Genomic DNA, 18730 nt, shown 5'->3' with positions numbered 1-18730 from the left:
GAAAATCAGCTGGGAGATCAAGTTTTCAAAACACAATTAAGGACAAAGTGTTTTCTAATTGTACATGGTTTGCTAATGAACGGGGCAAAATCTTGTCAACGCTGCATATAATTTGAATGGCCCAAATATTGTGTACAAAACTGCTTTTGGCCCAGGGTAGGCAGGATGCAAATCTATTTCTAGACTGGTGCCATTTTGGAGTTCTAGATTCTTCCATCTTTCAATTAATAGAAAAGGAAGAAAACAATTACAATAGCGTGAAGCTTTTTCTGCATATATTTGTGTCATATGTGCCAGTAAGTCATGCAGCTAGGAATTTATTTTCTGCAGATCACCGCCCTTTGGAATCTACCCTGTGCACAAACGTGAATCCAAAACTTTTTCATCACAAATGGCACAGTGCATTTAGAATGTACACTGTCTCCTTCCTCTCTAAGGTCTTTTCAGAACATGGGCATGAGTTGGTAAAGCTGGGTAACTTCTGGAGATTAGTAAGAAAGGAAACAATGTCATCTGAGTTACTCAACAGTAGCACTGCTTGATGAAAAGACTCTTCTGACCCATTGGATTCAGCCTGTATTCAGCATTGAAGACCCATAATAGTGGCTCTTCTAAGCAGTATCTATCTAGGGTTTTGATCTCTTACAGTCAAGGGTTCAGCTTAATATAAAAAAAGCCATTAACATGTTGAAGTGGTTCTATGGTCAAAAACAAATGAAAGACAAGTTTATAGAAACAATCGCTGCACTTATTGCTCTTAAAAAGCTTCATCTTGAGATGCTTCAAATGGAAAAAAGTTTCAGCATTGATCACTGTTTTTACCTTAGCAAAGCGTTTAAGAATATAAGCTGCATGGCTACACTGCTCTTTCTCTGGTGTTGAAAATGAATAGCAAGTTGCCAGTGAGCAAAGATAATGAGGTATTAGAGGTTATTCTTTTATGGGAGCTTCACACACATTATTCATACTTTACAAACCTCATGCTATGCCCCTTTTTGATGAGCTGAAGAGTAACAGTGCCCTATTGTTTAATTCTGGATAGCTCCACCACAGGTACTATTGCTGATTTTTATTCCTGCTGCACTTACCCATCTCTTCGGAGAGCCATGCAGAGAATTTTAAGTTTAAGATCATTTACATCCACCTCCTCTTCCTACATATCACAGAAGGAGAAAAGACAGGTAATTTTTAAAATTTGTTACTTAAAAAAATAAAAATCACTATTGTGACACAGGTTACATCGATTAAGTAGTCTTCAAGATCTGAACACAGTTAAAAACAATATCCTCTTTAAACAAACGAGCCAATGGTACTGTTGAACCACTGAAGACTTCATTTCCATTTGAACATACAATTCGGACTTTCTACATCCCCAAAAGACCGACTGCCTCAGTTTGAAAAAAAAAAGAGTATAATTTAAAGCACACAGACATCTGCCAGTTTGTAGAACAGCATATTCCAGGCAACTTTAACATGCTAAAAGGCAACTGAACTTAAGACTGAGCAAGCTGACACGGAGCAGCATTTATGTTAGAACACAGTGTTATGAACTCCTGATATAATGATCCAGCAGAGATTTAAGGATTAGCAGCTGGGGGAGCAGTCTCCCTGTTCAGAGGTTGTGCTTTTCTTGAGATATCACCAGTCTTCAGAAAAGATGAGCTACCTTCTATATTGCTTCCTAAACTAAATCTTACATACCTTTATAAGGTATTTAAGATAATTTATTTACTTTTATCGTGCTCTTTAACATCTTTATCAATGACGGAATCAAGCGCACCCTCAGCAAGTTTGCTGATGATGGTGGAACAAAGGGATGCCATTCAGAGGCACCTCAACAGGCTTGAAAGGAGGGCCTGAGTGAACGTAGTGAGGTTCAACACAGCAAAGTGCAAGGTTGTGCTCTTGGGTTGGAGGAATCCCAGGAATTCATACAGACTGGAGGGAGCAGTCCTTGAGAGCAGCCCTGCAGAGAAGGACCTGGGCGTCCTGACAGATGAAAAACTTAACATGAGCCAGCAGTGTGCTCCTGCAGCTCGGAAGGCAAACGGGCTCCATCAGAAGAGGGGTGGCCAGCAGGGACAAGGAGGTGATTGTCCCTCTCTGCTCCTGTGAGGCCCCATCTCGAGTACTGTGTTCAGGTCTGGAGTCCCCAGTATAAGACAGACAGAGAGCTGTTGGAGAGGGTCCAGAGAAGAGCCACAGAGATGATCAGGAGACTGGAGCACCTCCCTATGAAGACAGGCTGAGGGAGCTGGGCTTGTTCAGCCTGGAGAAAAGAAGGCTGCAGGGTGACCTCATTGCAGCCTTTCAGTACCTAAAGGGAGCCTACAAACAGGAGGGGAATCAACTCTTTGAAAGGGTAGATAACTGTAGGACAAGGGGAAGTGGTTTTAAGTTGAGGGAGGGAAGATTTAGGTTGGATGTCAGAGGGAAGTTCTTTACAGAGAGACTGGTGAGGTGCTGGAACAGGCTGCCCAGAGAAGTTGTGGATGCCCCATCACTGGAGGTGTTCAAGGCCAGGTTGGATGGGGCCCTGGGCAGCCTGGTCTGGTATTAAATGGGGAGGCTGGTGGCCCTGCATGTGGCAGGAGGATTGGAGATTTGTGATCCTTGAGGTCCCTTCCAACCCTGGCCATTCTGTGATAAGCATGCTCTTATCCTAGTAGAAGGGATTATCACTCTTGCTCCACATAATCAAATCAAGTTTACTGAAGGCCAACAAAACACATCACAATGGCTTTATAAAGCACTACTGAAGATTTTAATTTGGATTTCTTTTATGTAGAAAAGGAAAATGATGCAAGAATTGAAATAACCTGAGAAAAGCTCTCATTTTCAGTTACCATTCATTGGAGAACTCTGGAATAATTCACTGAAATAATACAGCTTTCAGTTTTTAGTGAAGGCAGCTTTTAATTCAGGTTTGATGTTTCTCAGATGTTGATTTACCCATGCTTACTTTAAAGTTACTCCTGACAATTTATTGGATCATACAGTGAGTTGCAGTGAGCACTCCAAGCTTGAAAAAGTAAATCAGTAGTTTAATGCTATGGCTGTGCAAGAAAGTTGGCAACTCTTCATCCCACATTATCTCATGCTAATCAGAGGAAACTGCCAATAGTGGAGAGGCAAGAACAGAACAACTGAAAACAAATCTTGGTCCTGTTTGCAGAAAGCCTGTGGGGAAGCAAGGCTCTAAAAAAGAAAGTAGACTATAAATGGGAACTGAAGATGAGTGTCGTTTTTCTTCAATGATCTAAACCACATTTGGCATTAAATCTTCAGCGACTTAAAAAGCAAAACAAAAAACACATTAGGGACTATTTTTAACTACTATATGCTAAGCCAGTATGCTCTTAACTAACTACAGATGCAACAGCCTAGCTTAAATGGTCAAAACACATTTCTGGATTAGAAATTCTTCAAAAAAATTTTCCTACCTCATCAATATATTCCAGTAGATCAAGTGCTTTCTTGAAGTCATACTCATTGGCCCTTCTGTTCTCATCACAAATGTACATCTATGATGTGAAAGACGAATGCACAGAATTATTTTTAGCCTGCAAACTAATGTAACTGATAGTACAAACAACTCATTGTGGGAAGACCACCATGTATTTTCCACTTACATGACCTTCTCATGAAAACATGCCTCGATTCAATTGCAAGTATTTTTATAGTAAGGAATATACTTAAGGTTTTAGGGTGGCATTCCACCTACATGACAATGGTCTGCGGACAAATGACACTGGATAGAAAGCTGCTAGGTTTCAAATTTAAATGCCATTTAAGGCAGTAACATTCCTGGACTACTGCAGCTAGAGCTCAGCTCCACAAATAAAGTGAACTCAAAGGATTACTTTAACAATTAAAGCGTAAAGCAGTACATAAGCACATGTACAGCCCTTCCACCTTTTAAAAACAGGTAATTTTGCCATTCACATTTCATTTTTTCCCTTATAAGCAAAGATCTAAACAAGTACTTGAAAGCAAAACTAACATTAATGCACCTTTTGTTTACATTTTCCAAGTTTCTTGTTACTTGCAAAGTGAGAATGAAAGAACTGTGGTTAGACAACAGAGAATTCAGAAGGAAAACCGGCATGACGCCAGCTCTTGTCAACTGTGACACTTCCCATTCTTCCCCAGTCCCACAGAAAGTCTCAATTAAAGACAGAGGTAACGACTCCAGAATCCACAGGCAACTAGCATTGTTCTGAAACAAACACACACACCCCAAATGGGAGAAGTTTAACAGCTGTGCTACTAGTTTCTGATTTTCCACCGGATTACAGAAGAGTAATGAGCTGCTAAACTGAAACCCAGACAAGGCATATTTTGTTTTACAACACGTTGTTGCCACTTAATCACATATGTTTTGTGTGCATCACTGGATGATAAAAATATGTTGCCAATGGGGCAGAAACAGCAAGGTTATTGGTTCCAGGCTACCACCAGAAATGAGTTGGAAGAGCAATCAGCTGCAGTGATCCCAGAACTAGAATGAACATTTTTTTTTATTGGTGTTGTTTGACTTTAAAGATAGAAAGACAGAAAGTGCTCTTTGCAACAAGTGACCAAAAGGCTCCTCCTGCCCTTTCTTTTTCTAGATTGTAGCATCTTTCTTCATGAAACTGGAATTCTTTGTTCCTTCTGTTTTCCAAGCTCTGCCTACCAGGGATGTGACAGAAGGTAAAAATTGTACCGGCACTTGAAAATGAGACAACAGCTTCTGACACTGATTTTATTTTGCTTCTTCTCCTTGTAGCACCCACAAGCACACATCCAACAAAGAAATCCCGTACTAAAAAAATAAAGTATTTTTGTATTTGTTGGTGGTGGAAGCAAATTCAGATAAATTTATGCCAGATCTTTAGGTGGTTAGTAAGTCATAAAAGAGATAAAAACATCTGCGATCTCATTTATTTTGTAACACCAAGTAGAATATACACTGGAACTTTTAATGGTAAAATGAGAAAAACATGAAATACTTACATCAATGAGCTGAGTTGCAGACAGCACTGGCATATCATTGAGGTTCAGTTGTTTGTCTACCAGTAACTGCTCAGGAAGTGTCTCCTGATGTAGAAGAAAGCGTTCCTGTTCTGATATTTCTAGCAGTCATTGAAGGAAATAAATGCTTCATATTATTAAAATGCAATACATCTTACAGCACAGCATGTCTATAATGAAATATTTTATATGGATGCTAATCTGAGTTATTTAAGCACAGAAATACTTCTATTGCAATAGCACTGCTCTGGCAAGTTAGTAGCTGTTACTTTGCCCTCATGTTCCCAGTGTAAAGCAGACCAATAACTTTCTTTTTTTCCTAAAACCAACAGAACTAATCAATAGGAATGGAGAGATGCTATGGCACTGGGTAGGAAAGCAAGTTAGCTATCATTTCTTGGAGCCACCTGTGCCATGAACCTACTCCTTTGAGAACTGTTTTGTTTTCCAGTAACACCTGCTTCAGAGTTAGAAGTCTATTGGGTTGAGGCAGAATCAAAACAGAGTAACTCTATCCACTCCAAGCAAATTCCATCCCCCGCTGTTCCACTGCATTGTAGAAATGAGAAAATAATTCCAGAGTATTTTATCTGTTTAAGGAGATGAGCAGAGTATGGCAGAAATAATTACTCCTTCCTTACAAAGGTGAAATCTACACACAAGCAGAAGAAGTTTTAAAACCTATGTCCTCTGACACACGGAAATGGGGAACCCAGGAGAGCCCACACTGAATTCTGATAATCAGATACTCTCAAAATAAAGTTTTTATTTCCTTATTTTACGGTTTTCCTCTTTAATGATGAGATTGTTCACATCAGTATAAGCATACATTTTGAAATTGCATTCACACAAGTTATATACAATGTTTAATAATTACATAACAAAAAAAAAATACAGGACAAGTTATTATTATATCCTGAAAATAATTTGTGACATCTACTTAGCTATCTGCTACTCTAAGACTTTTTCAGCAAGTTCTCATTCAAGAACTGTATGTAACACACACGGATAGATACACAGATAAATACAAGCAAGCTTCTGAAAGCTTCAGTGATATTTTAGAGCCTCCCCCTGGTGGCCAGTAATAGTTTAACTATCAGCACAGAATGCTTTTTCACAAACTCACAGAAGCGTGTGCTGTACAAACGACAGCAGAACAGAGCACTTAAGTGTGATGGGAAAGGCAGAGCAGGGGAACTCTTCTGCTTGGTAACTCACAGGTAAAGCTGAATACTGAGGTTACTGCCTCATGCTCTCTTCCTTGTTCTCAGCAAAATGAACAAAGTCATCAGACCATTTATCCTTACCACATACAAGCTAAAGCCCTCATCTAAGAAAACGAACTATTCACAAATACAATGTGATTCTAATTCAATAACTTTGTTAATCTGTTCTTCACATTAGTCTGTATTTGTTTCTTACCTTCTATCTTTTCTTGCAGTATGTCTTCTGAGAAATCAGATGCCAGTGCAGCTAATTTACTCAAGCCAAGAAGGGTTTTCTTCTTTGCAAAATATTTGGTCTCCATGTTTGCTAAAGTTTGCAGTGTTCTGTGAGCCTAAAATAAATAATTATGCTGTATATCAGTTTTAGAAGTTAACATCAGGAGGCTAACAGGTCAGCAGGACTTCATCTGAACTGCAGCCTCACAGCCATTTAACATTTGTAATACTGTCACGTGTATTTCTTAAGACTTGCAAGTTGCAAACTAAAATCCTGCATTACACAGTATAGGATGACATAGATCTCTATTCCTATTACACTCCCAGAATACTTTCCTTTAATAATGGGGAATAATCTTAAAATTAAAGGACAAGCTGCAACTTTACATGTTGTATCTCTGGGACTCTATTTAAGGTTTCTCCATAAAAGCCAGGCTTTTATTTCCTTTATGTTCTGCTCGGAAGGAACATTCTGCATGCAGGTTATTTACTTGTTGATTCAGAAATTTGGTTGTAAGTGTAACTGGTTTCTAACCATTGTAGTAACCAAACAGACAAGAATTTACTTGTATGTCTGACAAAGGAACAGAACATTTCTGAGAACAGTCTGAATTACTTCTGTTCTAGAATCCTTGCTTCCCTCTTCACAAGGTTTTCTATAAACAACAAAGTCTCAGTGGAATATTAGATTCCCAACACAGTCATCATCATGTGCATCACCTTCACCCATACAAAACTTTCATATTCCCACCCTCCCCCCCCCTTTATTTATTTATTTTTTTTAAAGGGTTGTATGGTATTTTCAACCTATAATTCACGGCATCAGAAAGGTTTCCATCCACTTTGTATTAATAAATGGGCACACAAACTGTTGCCAGAAGTAGGAAAAAAACTGGGCAGCCTAGAAGGCAACAAAGAATCACGTTTTATTTTTGAACATTCATCTATCCACATGGAGATCAACTTTAAAAATAAATTGCTTTCAAATTACAAATTTAGTGCAAATATGAATAATAATAACGATTGAAGTAGTCAATACTTATTTTTTTCCTTTTTTTTTTTTTTTTTTTTAATTTGTGATACCTCCAAATTTCTCTGCGTTCCATTAATTAGTTTTGAAATATAAATTCCTGTTTTTCTCTTGCTGGATAATCTTGAGAATTTTACTGATATCCACTGTGAACTCACTGTGACCAGATTGGTGATCATACCTATGTCTAATATTTTGTCATCAACAAGGAGTGAAAAGCAGCTCTGATTTCCATTCCATGACGAAGCTCATGTGACATCCAGATGGTGCCTAGAAGGGTTCTTCTGGTACTTCATTAATGATCTGTGCCTTTATCCCCTCATTCACATAGTGAGGCATTGTTCTTTTGATCATGAACTTCTGGCTCAGTGGTTAAAAGTTTTAAAACATGATACTTGATTTGTTTGCATTAAGAAAGCCTACCTTCTGCAAATCCTGACTATTGATTTCATGTAACCAGCTCAGGTGCTCATGTGCTTGCAGGAAACTGGCCAGCTGTCCATGCTGAGCAATAGGCTGAGATAACAGCTTCCCTCGTTTTCCCTTCTCTAAGTACCAGCGAAACAGGAAATCTGAAAAATTCTGAATAGGAAAACAAACACATATTAAAAGTTGCTTTTAAGCATCCTATGTCTTATTTAGCTAAATACTTCGTAAGCTACCGCTGGAAAAACATGGGGTAACTTGATTAACAAAACTGAAAAAAAAATACGGTTGATGAAGAAGAGCTGAGTCCTGTTAGAAATACAGTCTTAAAAAGAGCTCATCAACTACTTATACCTCAGGAAAAGTCAAATGCAAATTCTTTGTTAGTCCAGAAGAATGCGAACAGTCACCACCTCAGCCATAGTTCCAGCCTTATTTCTGCAACTGCCCCTTTCCCACACTCAGAACTCTGTGCTTGATGCCTCCTTTCAGACTTGGACGCTCACTTCTGCCACTGTTCTTGAAACACCCTCCTACCTCCGTCTGAACCTGGAACCCTGGAACCTTTCCCTTTGTCACTGACAAAGCCTAATTTTTAGAACAAACTAACAAAAAACTCCCCCAGACTATTTTATCCTCATAAACTTTAGCGTTAAATAACTGATCAGGATTTAAGTTGGAGATTTAACTTAGTCTTCTGAGAGTAATCTTGAATGCTGTTTCAAAATTTAATGTTCTAATGCTGTTTCAAGTGCATTAACAATTTCAAAAAGTTTAAATAAACCATTAATCTGATGTTCTACATTTTAGACTTGATCTATTCCCTTCTATGTTCAGCACGGTAAGTTCTCTTCAGAAAGCATTACTTTCAAAACAAAATGAAAAACAAGTAAACAAAAAAATTCCACACCACCAAAATTAGTATTTAAGACAGCTAACTGAAGAGAACATATTTCTGTTGATGTTTTCTTTGCAAGCTCTGGGAAAATTCTTCCATTAAGTCCTGCAAGATAAATGTTGGCTCCAGTTTTCCACATAACATTCTGTGTGCTTGTGTAAATATATATATATATGCATATACATAAACACATATAGGTTAAAAGAAAAAAAATTTGCAAGACTTCAGGTGCAAAGTTATTATAAAGCATTATTTAAACGAGGTTGAGGTAAAGAAAAAAAAGAACAGAGATACCTGATCTGCAAACTGACTCATGTAACGCTGCAGTCTGGCCTGGTTGTCTGTCTGCTCACACATTTGCACCAGGATATCAAAGTCACAATACTTCTCTGCTAAAGCAGCTGCCATCTGATACTGTCCCAGGGAAACTAAGTAACCAGGAAGAGAAAAGTTGCATCAGATACCTTCATCTTTACCTGACAGAAGAAGTCTGAGTGAAATGAAAACAAATTTCAGGCGTTCAAGTCAAGGAGATACTCCATACACACCCTACACATGTATACAAGTCTGTATACACACCATTACTGCCCCCCAGCACTAGAGGGAAGAAGGGAAGTTGTATAAACAGGCCTGTATACACCATTTTCACTGAAAGTTCATATCTGCTATTTGCAGTTCTTTAGGGGAAGGATGGAAATCATCCATGATTTAGTATTTTTATTAGTATCTAATTACATGAAGTGAGAAAACAGACTGCAAAAGCTTCTGATAACAGAACAACTGGATCATGGCATCTGTATTCAAAATATATTGTTTAAACTCTTTCATTTGGGTTATATTAAATATTAAGTTCACAGAATGCTTTTATTTGCAAGGCAAACTACAGATTAAACATGATATGAGATGTACCTGTAAGCTAACAGAGCCCATGAACGTCAGTAAAACTGAGACTGACAGTTTAAGAGACCTTTCCTGAAGCTAAGGAATGTTAAAAGTCAGTGATTCTAGGTCATTCTATCCATACTGCATCCCTTACTATAAATCTAAAGAAAATAGAAGTTTATAAATTCAATACAGTGAATTTGCTTAAGGTTATTTCCACTCAGCAAGGGGGCACTGCTATCAATTATTCATCAAAGATGTGACTATCTGATATATCAAACAACAAGCTTGACTAATCAAGATTCAACTTTTACTCTGATAAATGCTAAACTAACTTATTAGAGGTACGGATATGGAGGCAATCTTAGAACACTAAGCTGTTCCCATTTTACAAATATCCTATTAAATCATAAAAATCAGTAACTAATATACTGAAATACAACACAAAGAATTCACACACGAATGCCATTTATTCAGGCAGGGGAGATTCAGGCTGGACATGAGGAAGTATTACTTTTCAGAAAGGGTGGTCAGGCACTGGAATGGATGCCCAGGGAGGTGGTGGAGTCACCGACCCTGGGGGTGTTCAAAGAAAGGCTGGATGTTGTGTTGAGGGACATGGTTTAGTAGGAGCTGTTGGTAGTAGGTGAACGGTTGGACTGGGTGATCTTTCAGGTCTTTTCCAACCTTGGTGATTCTATGATTTTATGATTCTATTAGGTTTGCATCACTTTCTCACTGAACATTTAAACCTTGCATTAAAGAAAAACTATCAGTACTTACGGAGAGGAGACAAGAGCTCTGATCTCTTCTGCACGTATTCCATTTCCAGATTGCTGTATCTCTCTTGGTCAGCAGGTCTGTCCACAGACTTCAGCTGAGAAACGTATCCATCTAGAAAGCAGTCAAGCAGTGCCACCACCTGCTCAGCCACAATGCTACGGAGGCTGCTGTCCACCTGAGGATACACCACCTTCAGAATGATTCCATGCTGACGTGTTATTGCTGCACGTAGGCTGCTGGATGCTTGGAAAAAACAACACAGTAGATGTTAAAACCACCTCACTTGCAAAGGAGTCCAAGCTGAAGTATAACAAAAGCACTGCCAAGTAAAAAAAAAAAAAAAAAAAAAAAAAAAGGAAGAAAGGGCTAGTAAGCACCTCAAGCACTTTAGGTTTCAAACACTATCAGAAAAATCACACCAACTACATGTTCCCATTTTCCTTTAAATATTAAATGTGGCCAAAATGGAGTAAACGACCAATAAGCAAAAACACAGCTCCCCCCAACCACACAACTCTATGCTGTCAGCTATCAGGATCAGCTGCTCTGAGAAGAACTAGCATGATCTCTGATGAAAGAAGAGAATATGCAAAAAAACTTAAAAAGCTTCTGCTAACCCACTTTAAACCTGTGAGTGTAATCGTAAAACACCAGAACAGTTTACACAGATTGTGCTTTTCAAAATATTTTGATCTTAGAAGCGCAAAAGAAATGTTTTATATGTAAAGGCCAGAAGAAAACCCAAACACCAACCCAGAAGTTCTTGCTTCTGGAAGCATTTCTTCTGACAAGACACTTTCAAGCACATGGACAACCACTGGTCCCTTCTGAAACACCTCTAGATCCCATGAATTACTTGAACATCATATATCCCATAGCTCCATCAACTAGAACCAGCACACAGCAGTTAAAAGTATATATTAACTTTGTCTCCTAAACATTGCAGTTTTAAAGGATTACCAAAACTCCTGGACAGAATAAGTGTTCATTTCTCCACTCACTGATCAAAACCTCTCACTTCTCCCACTCTTACTGACCATTCTTGAGAAGCTTTCAACAATAAGTTTAACACTCAGAACACTCAGATTGGAATTCATGTTTTCCAGAACACAGTAGAAGTCCTTTTTATTTGAAATAACTACTGAACTAGTATTAGTAATTTCTCACCTGTCCATGGAATGTATTCAGGCTCTCTTTCTGGAAGCTCTCCTGTTTTATATAAGGATGCTCTAGATTGACGATACTGACAGGCAGCTTGTAGCATTTCCTGTTAAAAGACAAGCAAATACATATCTTAAAATCTACCTGTGTAACACAGATTATAAAAAAATACTGTCTTTTATAGTTCTGAAATGTTATTTTAATAGTGCCTTCCTTCTCAGTTACACAGAAGAGAACATACTGTCTGAGCAAGAAGTCTCAGGTCTCAACGCAAACTCTTCACTCTTTGCTACAAATACAGGTACTTTTTTCAACACTGCAGCTTCTCAAACTCTTTCTAGCAGTGGTTAAGAAGAATAGGAATGTCCCTAATTTTGCAGACCATCTCTTCTGCTCTTCTAATATATTTAGGCATATGAAAAATGTATTTACTTCACACATCAGAATCTCTGACGTACTGATGTACACAACAAACTGAGCACTCATTAATATTTGCCCTTCCCACGGACATTCCAGTTGGTGCACTTCTATACCTTAATGATGTTGTTCACATTGACAACTACTTGGGCCCACTCAATTGATTCAATATGCATTTCTTTCAAAACTTGTTCCTCCTCTTCTAGTAAGCATCCAAAGATGGAATCAATCTGGGACACCTTAAAATATAAAGGAAAATTGCAGTGAGCACCAACACATGCATCCCCAGCTCATACCTACAAGCCAAATGACAGAAGTGGACTAGAAATAGTAGAATCCAGATCAATATCTAAAAACATGAACTACTCCCATGGATAATGAAATCACTAACTTACATTTGAAACAACAGCTAGAACAGATAAATTGCCTCACTGCCAGCCTTAAACCAGACAGAAAAAAAATTCTACTTTTAAACAATCAAAATTGGTCTTTCTAATTTTCTATTATATTTGTTTTCCTCCATTAGCAACTGATGCCCTCTTCTGGGGAAAAATATACAGTTATATATTTCAAAAAAACCTCAAGCACTCTGTCTAATTCTTTCAATTATTTTCAAAGAGGAAGAATTAAAGGACTGGCTACACGAATTAAATGCAGCTTAAACTGAGAACTGAGATTAGATAAATTTGCTTTAGAGAGGACAAAAAGTTATGAAAAACATTTGATAAAAGTCATTCCAGCTTTCACCCCTGTTTGCACAGCTTCATATCCATCAGTTCACCCCATGAGAATAATAAATTAGCATGTATTTTCTGAGAAGCTGTAAAACTGCTTCTTCTATGTAAAACATAGCAAACTTGATTTCTCTACACAAGATTTGCAAGTACTCGTGTTCATTTGTACAGACATAATAAGTACATGTAGTAAAGTGAGGAAAACACACTGCCAAGCCATTACTATTTGAAGGGAAATTGTGTAGAATTAATTTTTGAAAGGAAATACGTCAAAGTGTACATTAATGCATTCCAGCATCCACCACATGCAATACCATTTAGAAATGAAAGAATTCTATGCATTCTGCTGTTCTTACCTCTCGAAAGAAAATATCTGCAGGAGTAAGATTTGGTGGAACGTCACAGTCCCTTTTGTTTAAAGCAATCAGTATAGCAGCATTCACTAGATCAGGCAGCCTGGAGTGATAGTTCTTGAGAACAATAGCAGCTGCTAGTTTTTCTGCATGCTCACAGAGCAACAGTCGAGTTGCCATCGGCATCCCCCGTACTGGAAAACTGCCCAGTCGTTCAAATATGCCAACCTTTTATAAAACAAACACACCATCCATGCTTTAAATCATTTTACTTTCAGCCAAAAACAATTCTCTGTGTTTGCTGACATAAGTAGAACAGTAAAATGTTACCTGGTGAAGAAACTCAATGAAGAAGGAATGAGCTTTTGTCTTATCCTCCAGCTGATGGAGAAGAATGAGGGATGTATTGCTGAAACCACTGGCTTCTAGATTAAAACAAACAAACAAAATCTTACAATGCTTTATATCTTCATGTCAAAGATCACTATTTTTCTTTACCTCTGAGGCAAATGCATTTCTGTAAGTTTCTGTACTGCTACTACATGCATGCATTTTTATATACTGCTGTTTTTAATGGGGCTTTTGAACTACCATAGTTGAAAATAAAGCCTTTAGAAGCAATAAAGTATGTCAGATCAGCACTATTCCAAAGCACTCATGAATCTGTTATGCTGCTCAAACAATAGCTTACGAGCTTACTCAAGTTTTAATAAGATTAATAAGATAATATTTTGTATCACAGTAGCTTAGTTGAATTTACATGGCTGAATTTATAAGACATAGATCACACTACTACAAAATAAAGTTACAGGCACTCAGACTTGAGTTTTGCCTCTGCATTGCCTGAACAGTTCCACCACATGACATAAGCAGTGGCCTAACTCAGCACTACTTTTCCTCCTCCTCAAATGAACCTCCAACTGAACAGCATGTTAATACACCCACCAAACAACAAGGTTGTTCCAGGAGTCAGCAAGGATGATAGAAGCTTCCTCATGAACACCCCTACAGGTATCTCCCCTCAGCAGATTCTCCAGAGACAAAATCCTTTTTGTATTTGAATACTTTCTATTTATGCTTTAAGCTGAAAAACTACTAAGATACAGAATTCAAAAGAACTATTACTATCAGCAAAATTAGTAAGACTACTTCCAAGAAGCAGTGAACTTCCCCTTCTCTCTTAGGCAATAAGTGCAGATAAATTGCCGAGTTAAAGATGAAATCAAGATTCAGAACACACTAAGGATTTGATGCCTGACAATTTCATACATCTGTATGTACTAAGTACACACACTTTCAAGTGAGGCTGTTTAGAAACCGGCAACTGCTGCCTCAAGGTCCTGGGGACAGCTTTAAGTTAATACTGCTCAAGAGAAAAAAAAATCATGAACAGGGATATTTCTTTCTCAAAAGGTGTCTATTTTAATCCTTTACATATAGCAAAAGAAATTCAAAATAGCTTTCTCTTTAAAGCAGACATTAATACCAATGTGCCAGAGAGATGAGCTCACTCTACCCAACCCAGGATCCAAATCTATCAGAAGTTGTACAGCCATGCTAACAAAGGGTCAAGCACGAGCAAACAAACTCTTATTTTTTTTTTAAACACACTTATCTGCAGAAAATAACTTAGATCTACTCAAGGAATTATGGAAACACTGAAGTGGTACCACTCTCTCTTTGCAGAAAGTCCCATCCCCAAAATGCCCATTTTCTTTGCTGCTTCTGTTACCAGATGAAGAACTAACCACAGTAAACTGGAAGTTAATCTGGCAGTCTCATAAGGTGCACCTTTATGCCTGAAAATACATCTAGAGGTGGATGAAACATTGATGCTTTCTTTGCAAATTAAATCATGATTTTCCCTAGAGTACCATAAGCAGTTTTTCACAGATCAACCAAACAGTTAGCTTACCTTCAGGTACAGATTCAGCCCATCTTGGATCAGAGGCAGGATAATCATCCATTAAATCCACACTAATCTGAGTCACTGCCCTATCCAGTTCAGCATCAGAATCCACATCTGTGTTACTTGGAAACAGTTCAACCACCATGCTTTGAGCATTAACTATATCTTTCCTGAGATAAAAGAAATGCAATATGTATGAAATAAAAAATATGATAGGATTATAAGAACAAGAACAACTCAATTTGTAGCACCTTTTGAGATATTCTTTTTGTATTTCAGACTACAAATATTGAACACTGTTTGGGCTACCTTTAATCACAAATAAAAAGTATTCTGATTCTTTTAATGTAAGCAAATTGCAGTCTTTAAAAGTAAAAAGCTTAATCAGCAAGTGTATGAAGTTACTTTTTACTGTCCCTATTCTTACTAAGAGAAAAAGATTCAGCCTTTGCTCTGTTTATTGATTGTCATTGATAATTAAGTCTCAAAGATCAACTGCTTGCTGTGAAATCCTTGTAAGAGTACAAGATATCACTCCCATGAGTGATAATACAGTAAAAGCTCTCAAAAATCTGACAAATGCTATCATGCATTATTCATATTTCTTACACATTTTAGAAACTCTTTCCATTCAGGTCAGTAAATTAAGAATAAGGAAGAAGCATCTAAACATTCTTTCAGCTTTCAAGGCATGACGATGTACTGAAGCACTGTAAGAAACATTCAATACACACAAAAAGCATCAATTTGATTTTGTGATTAAAAATTATTGTAGTCAACCAAGGATTACCGTGATTCCAAACTATTAACTGGAAAATAGTTACGCTTTTAGTGTTAATCAGAATTTGTGTGAATGTTTGTCTAAGCCAAATGTCTTGAAATAACAATCAGAATCGCATCCAGAAATTAAACAGAAGTTTACTAAAGTAAAACATACTTTTAAAAACAAGAATGTATTACATCTTTTATGGGAAGGAAGTTCTATCTTCATCTCTCCACAGGACACATATTTCTAAGGGATTTATGTGCTGCTTTATTGCCTCCATCAAACCACTGTCATCAGCCAGTACAGTGCAAGAATCAACTCTATCTTTCCCCAGAACACCCATACAATGACCACTAGATCTGAAAGGTTGACTGTGGTCGATGCACAGCTCGTGGATTTGCACATTTCCATGAGCTGCACAACTTTTCTCTACATCAACTGCTTTACCATCTGGGCAGGTCACTGCTACAGCTATTCTCTCAAAGACTTCTCAGTTTTTATGCCATTTTTTCTTTCTAGTTAAAAATGTTGTGCAAACCAAACCATTAATTTCTTCTAGTTCTGTAAATGTAACTCTTTTGGGTTATACTATATATAACCCACATATATATAACTATATAACATTAGACTTTCATGCTGTTTCACACAGTTCTCCCTACCACTCCCAACTTCCATCTGACCCTGTTTCCAGTCCCTTTTTCACATTCTCAGAAAACTGAGGTTTCCTAAGTTCTGTGCAAGTTCACATCTTATTCTGCTATTCTTTATTCTATGCAACGAATCCCTTATACAATCTTCTTAAATTGCTTCTTTCCCAATCTTAAGATTCTTTACAGAGATTAGTCTTAAGAGTGTTTCCGTTTGTATGCTTTGTAGCAATGAATATATATTGAAAACAATCCCTTCTAAATAGAATTAATCCAAGCCTGCATCTCCATATATCTTCTCATCTGTCCTCTTCCTCCTTCGTGTATCAGCAAACCTTTCGGAGGCATTCCAAGTGTTGCAACACTAAGTTTGCTTTCCTTAGGACAGTTTGAAGAACAGTATTCATTTCTACTTTTACCCCAAAAATGTCACTTTTTTCTCACTTCTATTTGTCAATTTTAAAAAAGATGCCATCTTTCCACAAAATCTGCCTTGTTTCCATTTCATGGAAATAGAATGACAGCACCATAGAATGGCCTGAGTTGAAAAGGACTGTAATGATCACCTACTTTCAACCCCTCTGCTATATGCAGCGACATCAACCACTAGCATCAGTTCAATGTGTTCTGAAGCATTACTGAAAACTGATAAGCAAATAAAGGTGAGAAACAATAGGAAAACCTATTTACTTTTAACAACAAAGTGTCACAGTGAAAGAACAGAGAAAACAAATGAACAAAGCTGAGAATGTTCTCACTGACACTAACAGAGTACTGCAGGGTTTACACACAGTAATCAGTATCCTTCAAATACAAGGTCTGTTCCTTCTTAGCATGCATCTTCAGCTAATGAAGAAGTGATGCACCTGTGCTATTCTAAGTGCAAGTGTCACTAAAACCATTGTTAATTAAGGAGCACAAAACAGTAAGCCTTTACCAAGAAAATTTCCTACTTAAGTACCAATGTGCCTTCAAGAGTAGCAGAAAAAGTCTCAAAGATAGAGTGCAATTTTTACCTGCAGTATTGTAGAAAAGCAGCTTTCAGTAACTTTGTCTTATCTTCCTGAGCTACAGCTTCTAGCCTACTGGCTGGATCAAACGCAGGACTCTTAATAACACAAAGAAAGTACTTCAGATGAAAGACAAACAGCAAGTTTCATTATTAAATTAAAACTGTATTTCTTCATAACAATATAGATTCAAAATAAAAGTGCCACTTGGAAGCAGTTGTGCTTTTTAAACCCAAAAGATAACCTACAATAAAGTAGCTCTGTGTGTGTACTTGTAATGTGTGTACACGTATGTTTTAGGCATTCAAAACTAACATTTCTGATAGAATTTAACAAGGTAACAACAAGTTCTATTGCTCACAAAAAGTGCAGACAAATCTAGACAGAGATTAACTCAGTAAGAAAAATGTAGTTCCATTTGAGCTACCACCACAAAGGTCTTCCACTAAAATACTACTGTATAGTAACACATCTAAAAAGGTGATTTAACTGCAATAAAAATTGAAACTCACTCTCAGCCCATCAACACCACTCCTATTTCCTATTTTAGCAAGGTTTTCCACTCTTCCAGCTACTCCAGAGACATCTTGACGACAAATTCTACACACATTTTAAAGACAACATTTGAAGTATTTAAGAGTTTACTAAATGCACAGTGGCCAAAATCGCAATAAAAATGCTATCACACACATTTTGGTAGGGCTGTATTCCAACAAAAACACGTAAAAGAGCAGAAACAATATTCAGCATCTATCAATTCAGACTCTAAGCTTTTCAGAATGCAGTAAGAAAATTCTGTCTGTTACACACAAAGGGAGAGGCTTTAGGAACCATCCTGACAGAAAAGCAAGTGCAAAATCTTCAGTCTGTAAAGTCTGAACTCAGCGTTCTATCAGGCCCAGTAACACCTACCAATAGACCTGTGAGAAAAATTACATATTTCTTAGAGAATTCTACTTCAGATCAAAGGGTAGGGAGAAGAAACACCTTACTGAAACTGACAAATACTGTAAGAGAGAATACAAACTGTCCAAAAAAACCATTTTGCTTCTGTTCTTGCTTTTCAACTATTACCTCACTTATCGGTCCAGCAACAGAAGAGGACAGAGAATCTTCAAGGTCTTCAGGAAGCAGAGAAACGTTTTCCCTGGATAAGATGGTAATAAGTCCACTTCTTTTGGCAAAGAAGATGGGGAGGCTAGTATAGGAACCTGCTCCTAAAATGCTGTCTCCTGAAATGGCAACAAAGGAATAAA

At 37.5% G+C, this 18730-nt stretch overlaps 1 protein-coding gene across 1 annotated transcript in view; it reads right to left on the bottom strand.

Annotated features, from left to right (window-relative positions):
- Positions 1–18730, bottom strand: part of NUP133 (nucleoporin 133) — a 30362-nt gene that overhangs the window by 2227 nt on the left and 9405 nt on the right. Inside the window, exons 11-24 of the mRNA XM_052684466.1 lie at positions 18549–18706; positions 17481–17572; positions 15058–15221; positions 13473–13567; positions 13146–13370; positions 12172–12294; positions 11645–11744; positions 10478–10720; positions 9107–9240; positions 7912–8070; positions 6439–6574; positions 4999–5117; positions 3444–3524; positions 1089–1153 (exon numbers count right to left, since the gene is read on the bottom strand). Coding sequence (XP_052540426.1) covers positions 1089–1153; positions 3444–3524; positions 4999–5117; positions 6439–6574; positions 7912–8070; positions 9107–9240; positions 10478–10720; positions 11645–11744; positions 12172–12294; positions 13146–13370; positions 13473–13567; positions 15058–15221; positions 17481–17572; positions 18549–18706 — 1894 coding nt within the window. The remainder of the gene's footprint in view (positions 1–1088; positions 1154–3443; positions 3525–4998; positions 5118–6438; positions 6575–7911; positions 8071–9106; positions 9241–10477; positions 10721–11644; positions 11745–12171; positions 12295–13145; positions 13371–13472; positions 13568–15057; positions 15222–17480; positions 17573–18548; positions 18707–18730) is intronic.

Source organism: Tympanuchus pallidicinctus, unplaced genomic scaffold (assembly GCF_026119805.1).
Source record: "Tympanuchus pallidicinctus isolate F22 unplaced genomic scaffold, pur_lepc_1.0 scaffold1, whole genome shotgun sequence".
Lineage (NCBI taxonomy): Eukaryota > Metazoa > Chordata > Aves > Galliformes > Phasianidae > Tympanuchus > Tympanuchus pallidicinctus.
Note: the sequence above shows the minus strand (reverse complement) of the source record. Positions and strands in the feature narration are given on the sequence as shown.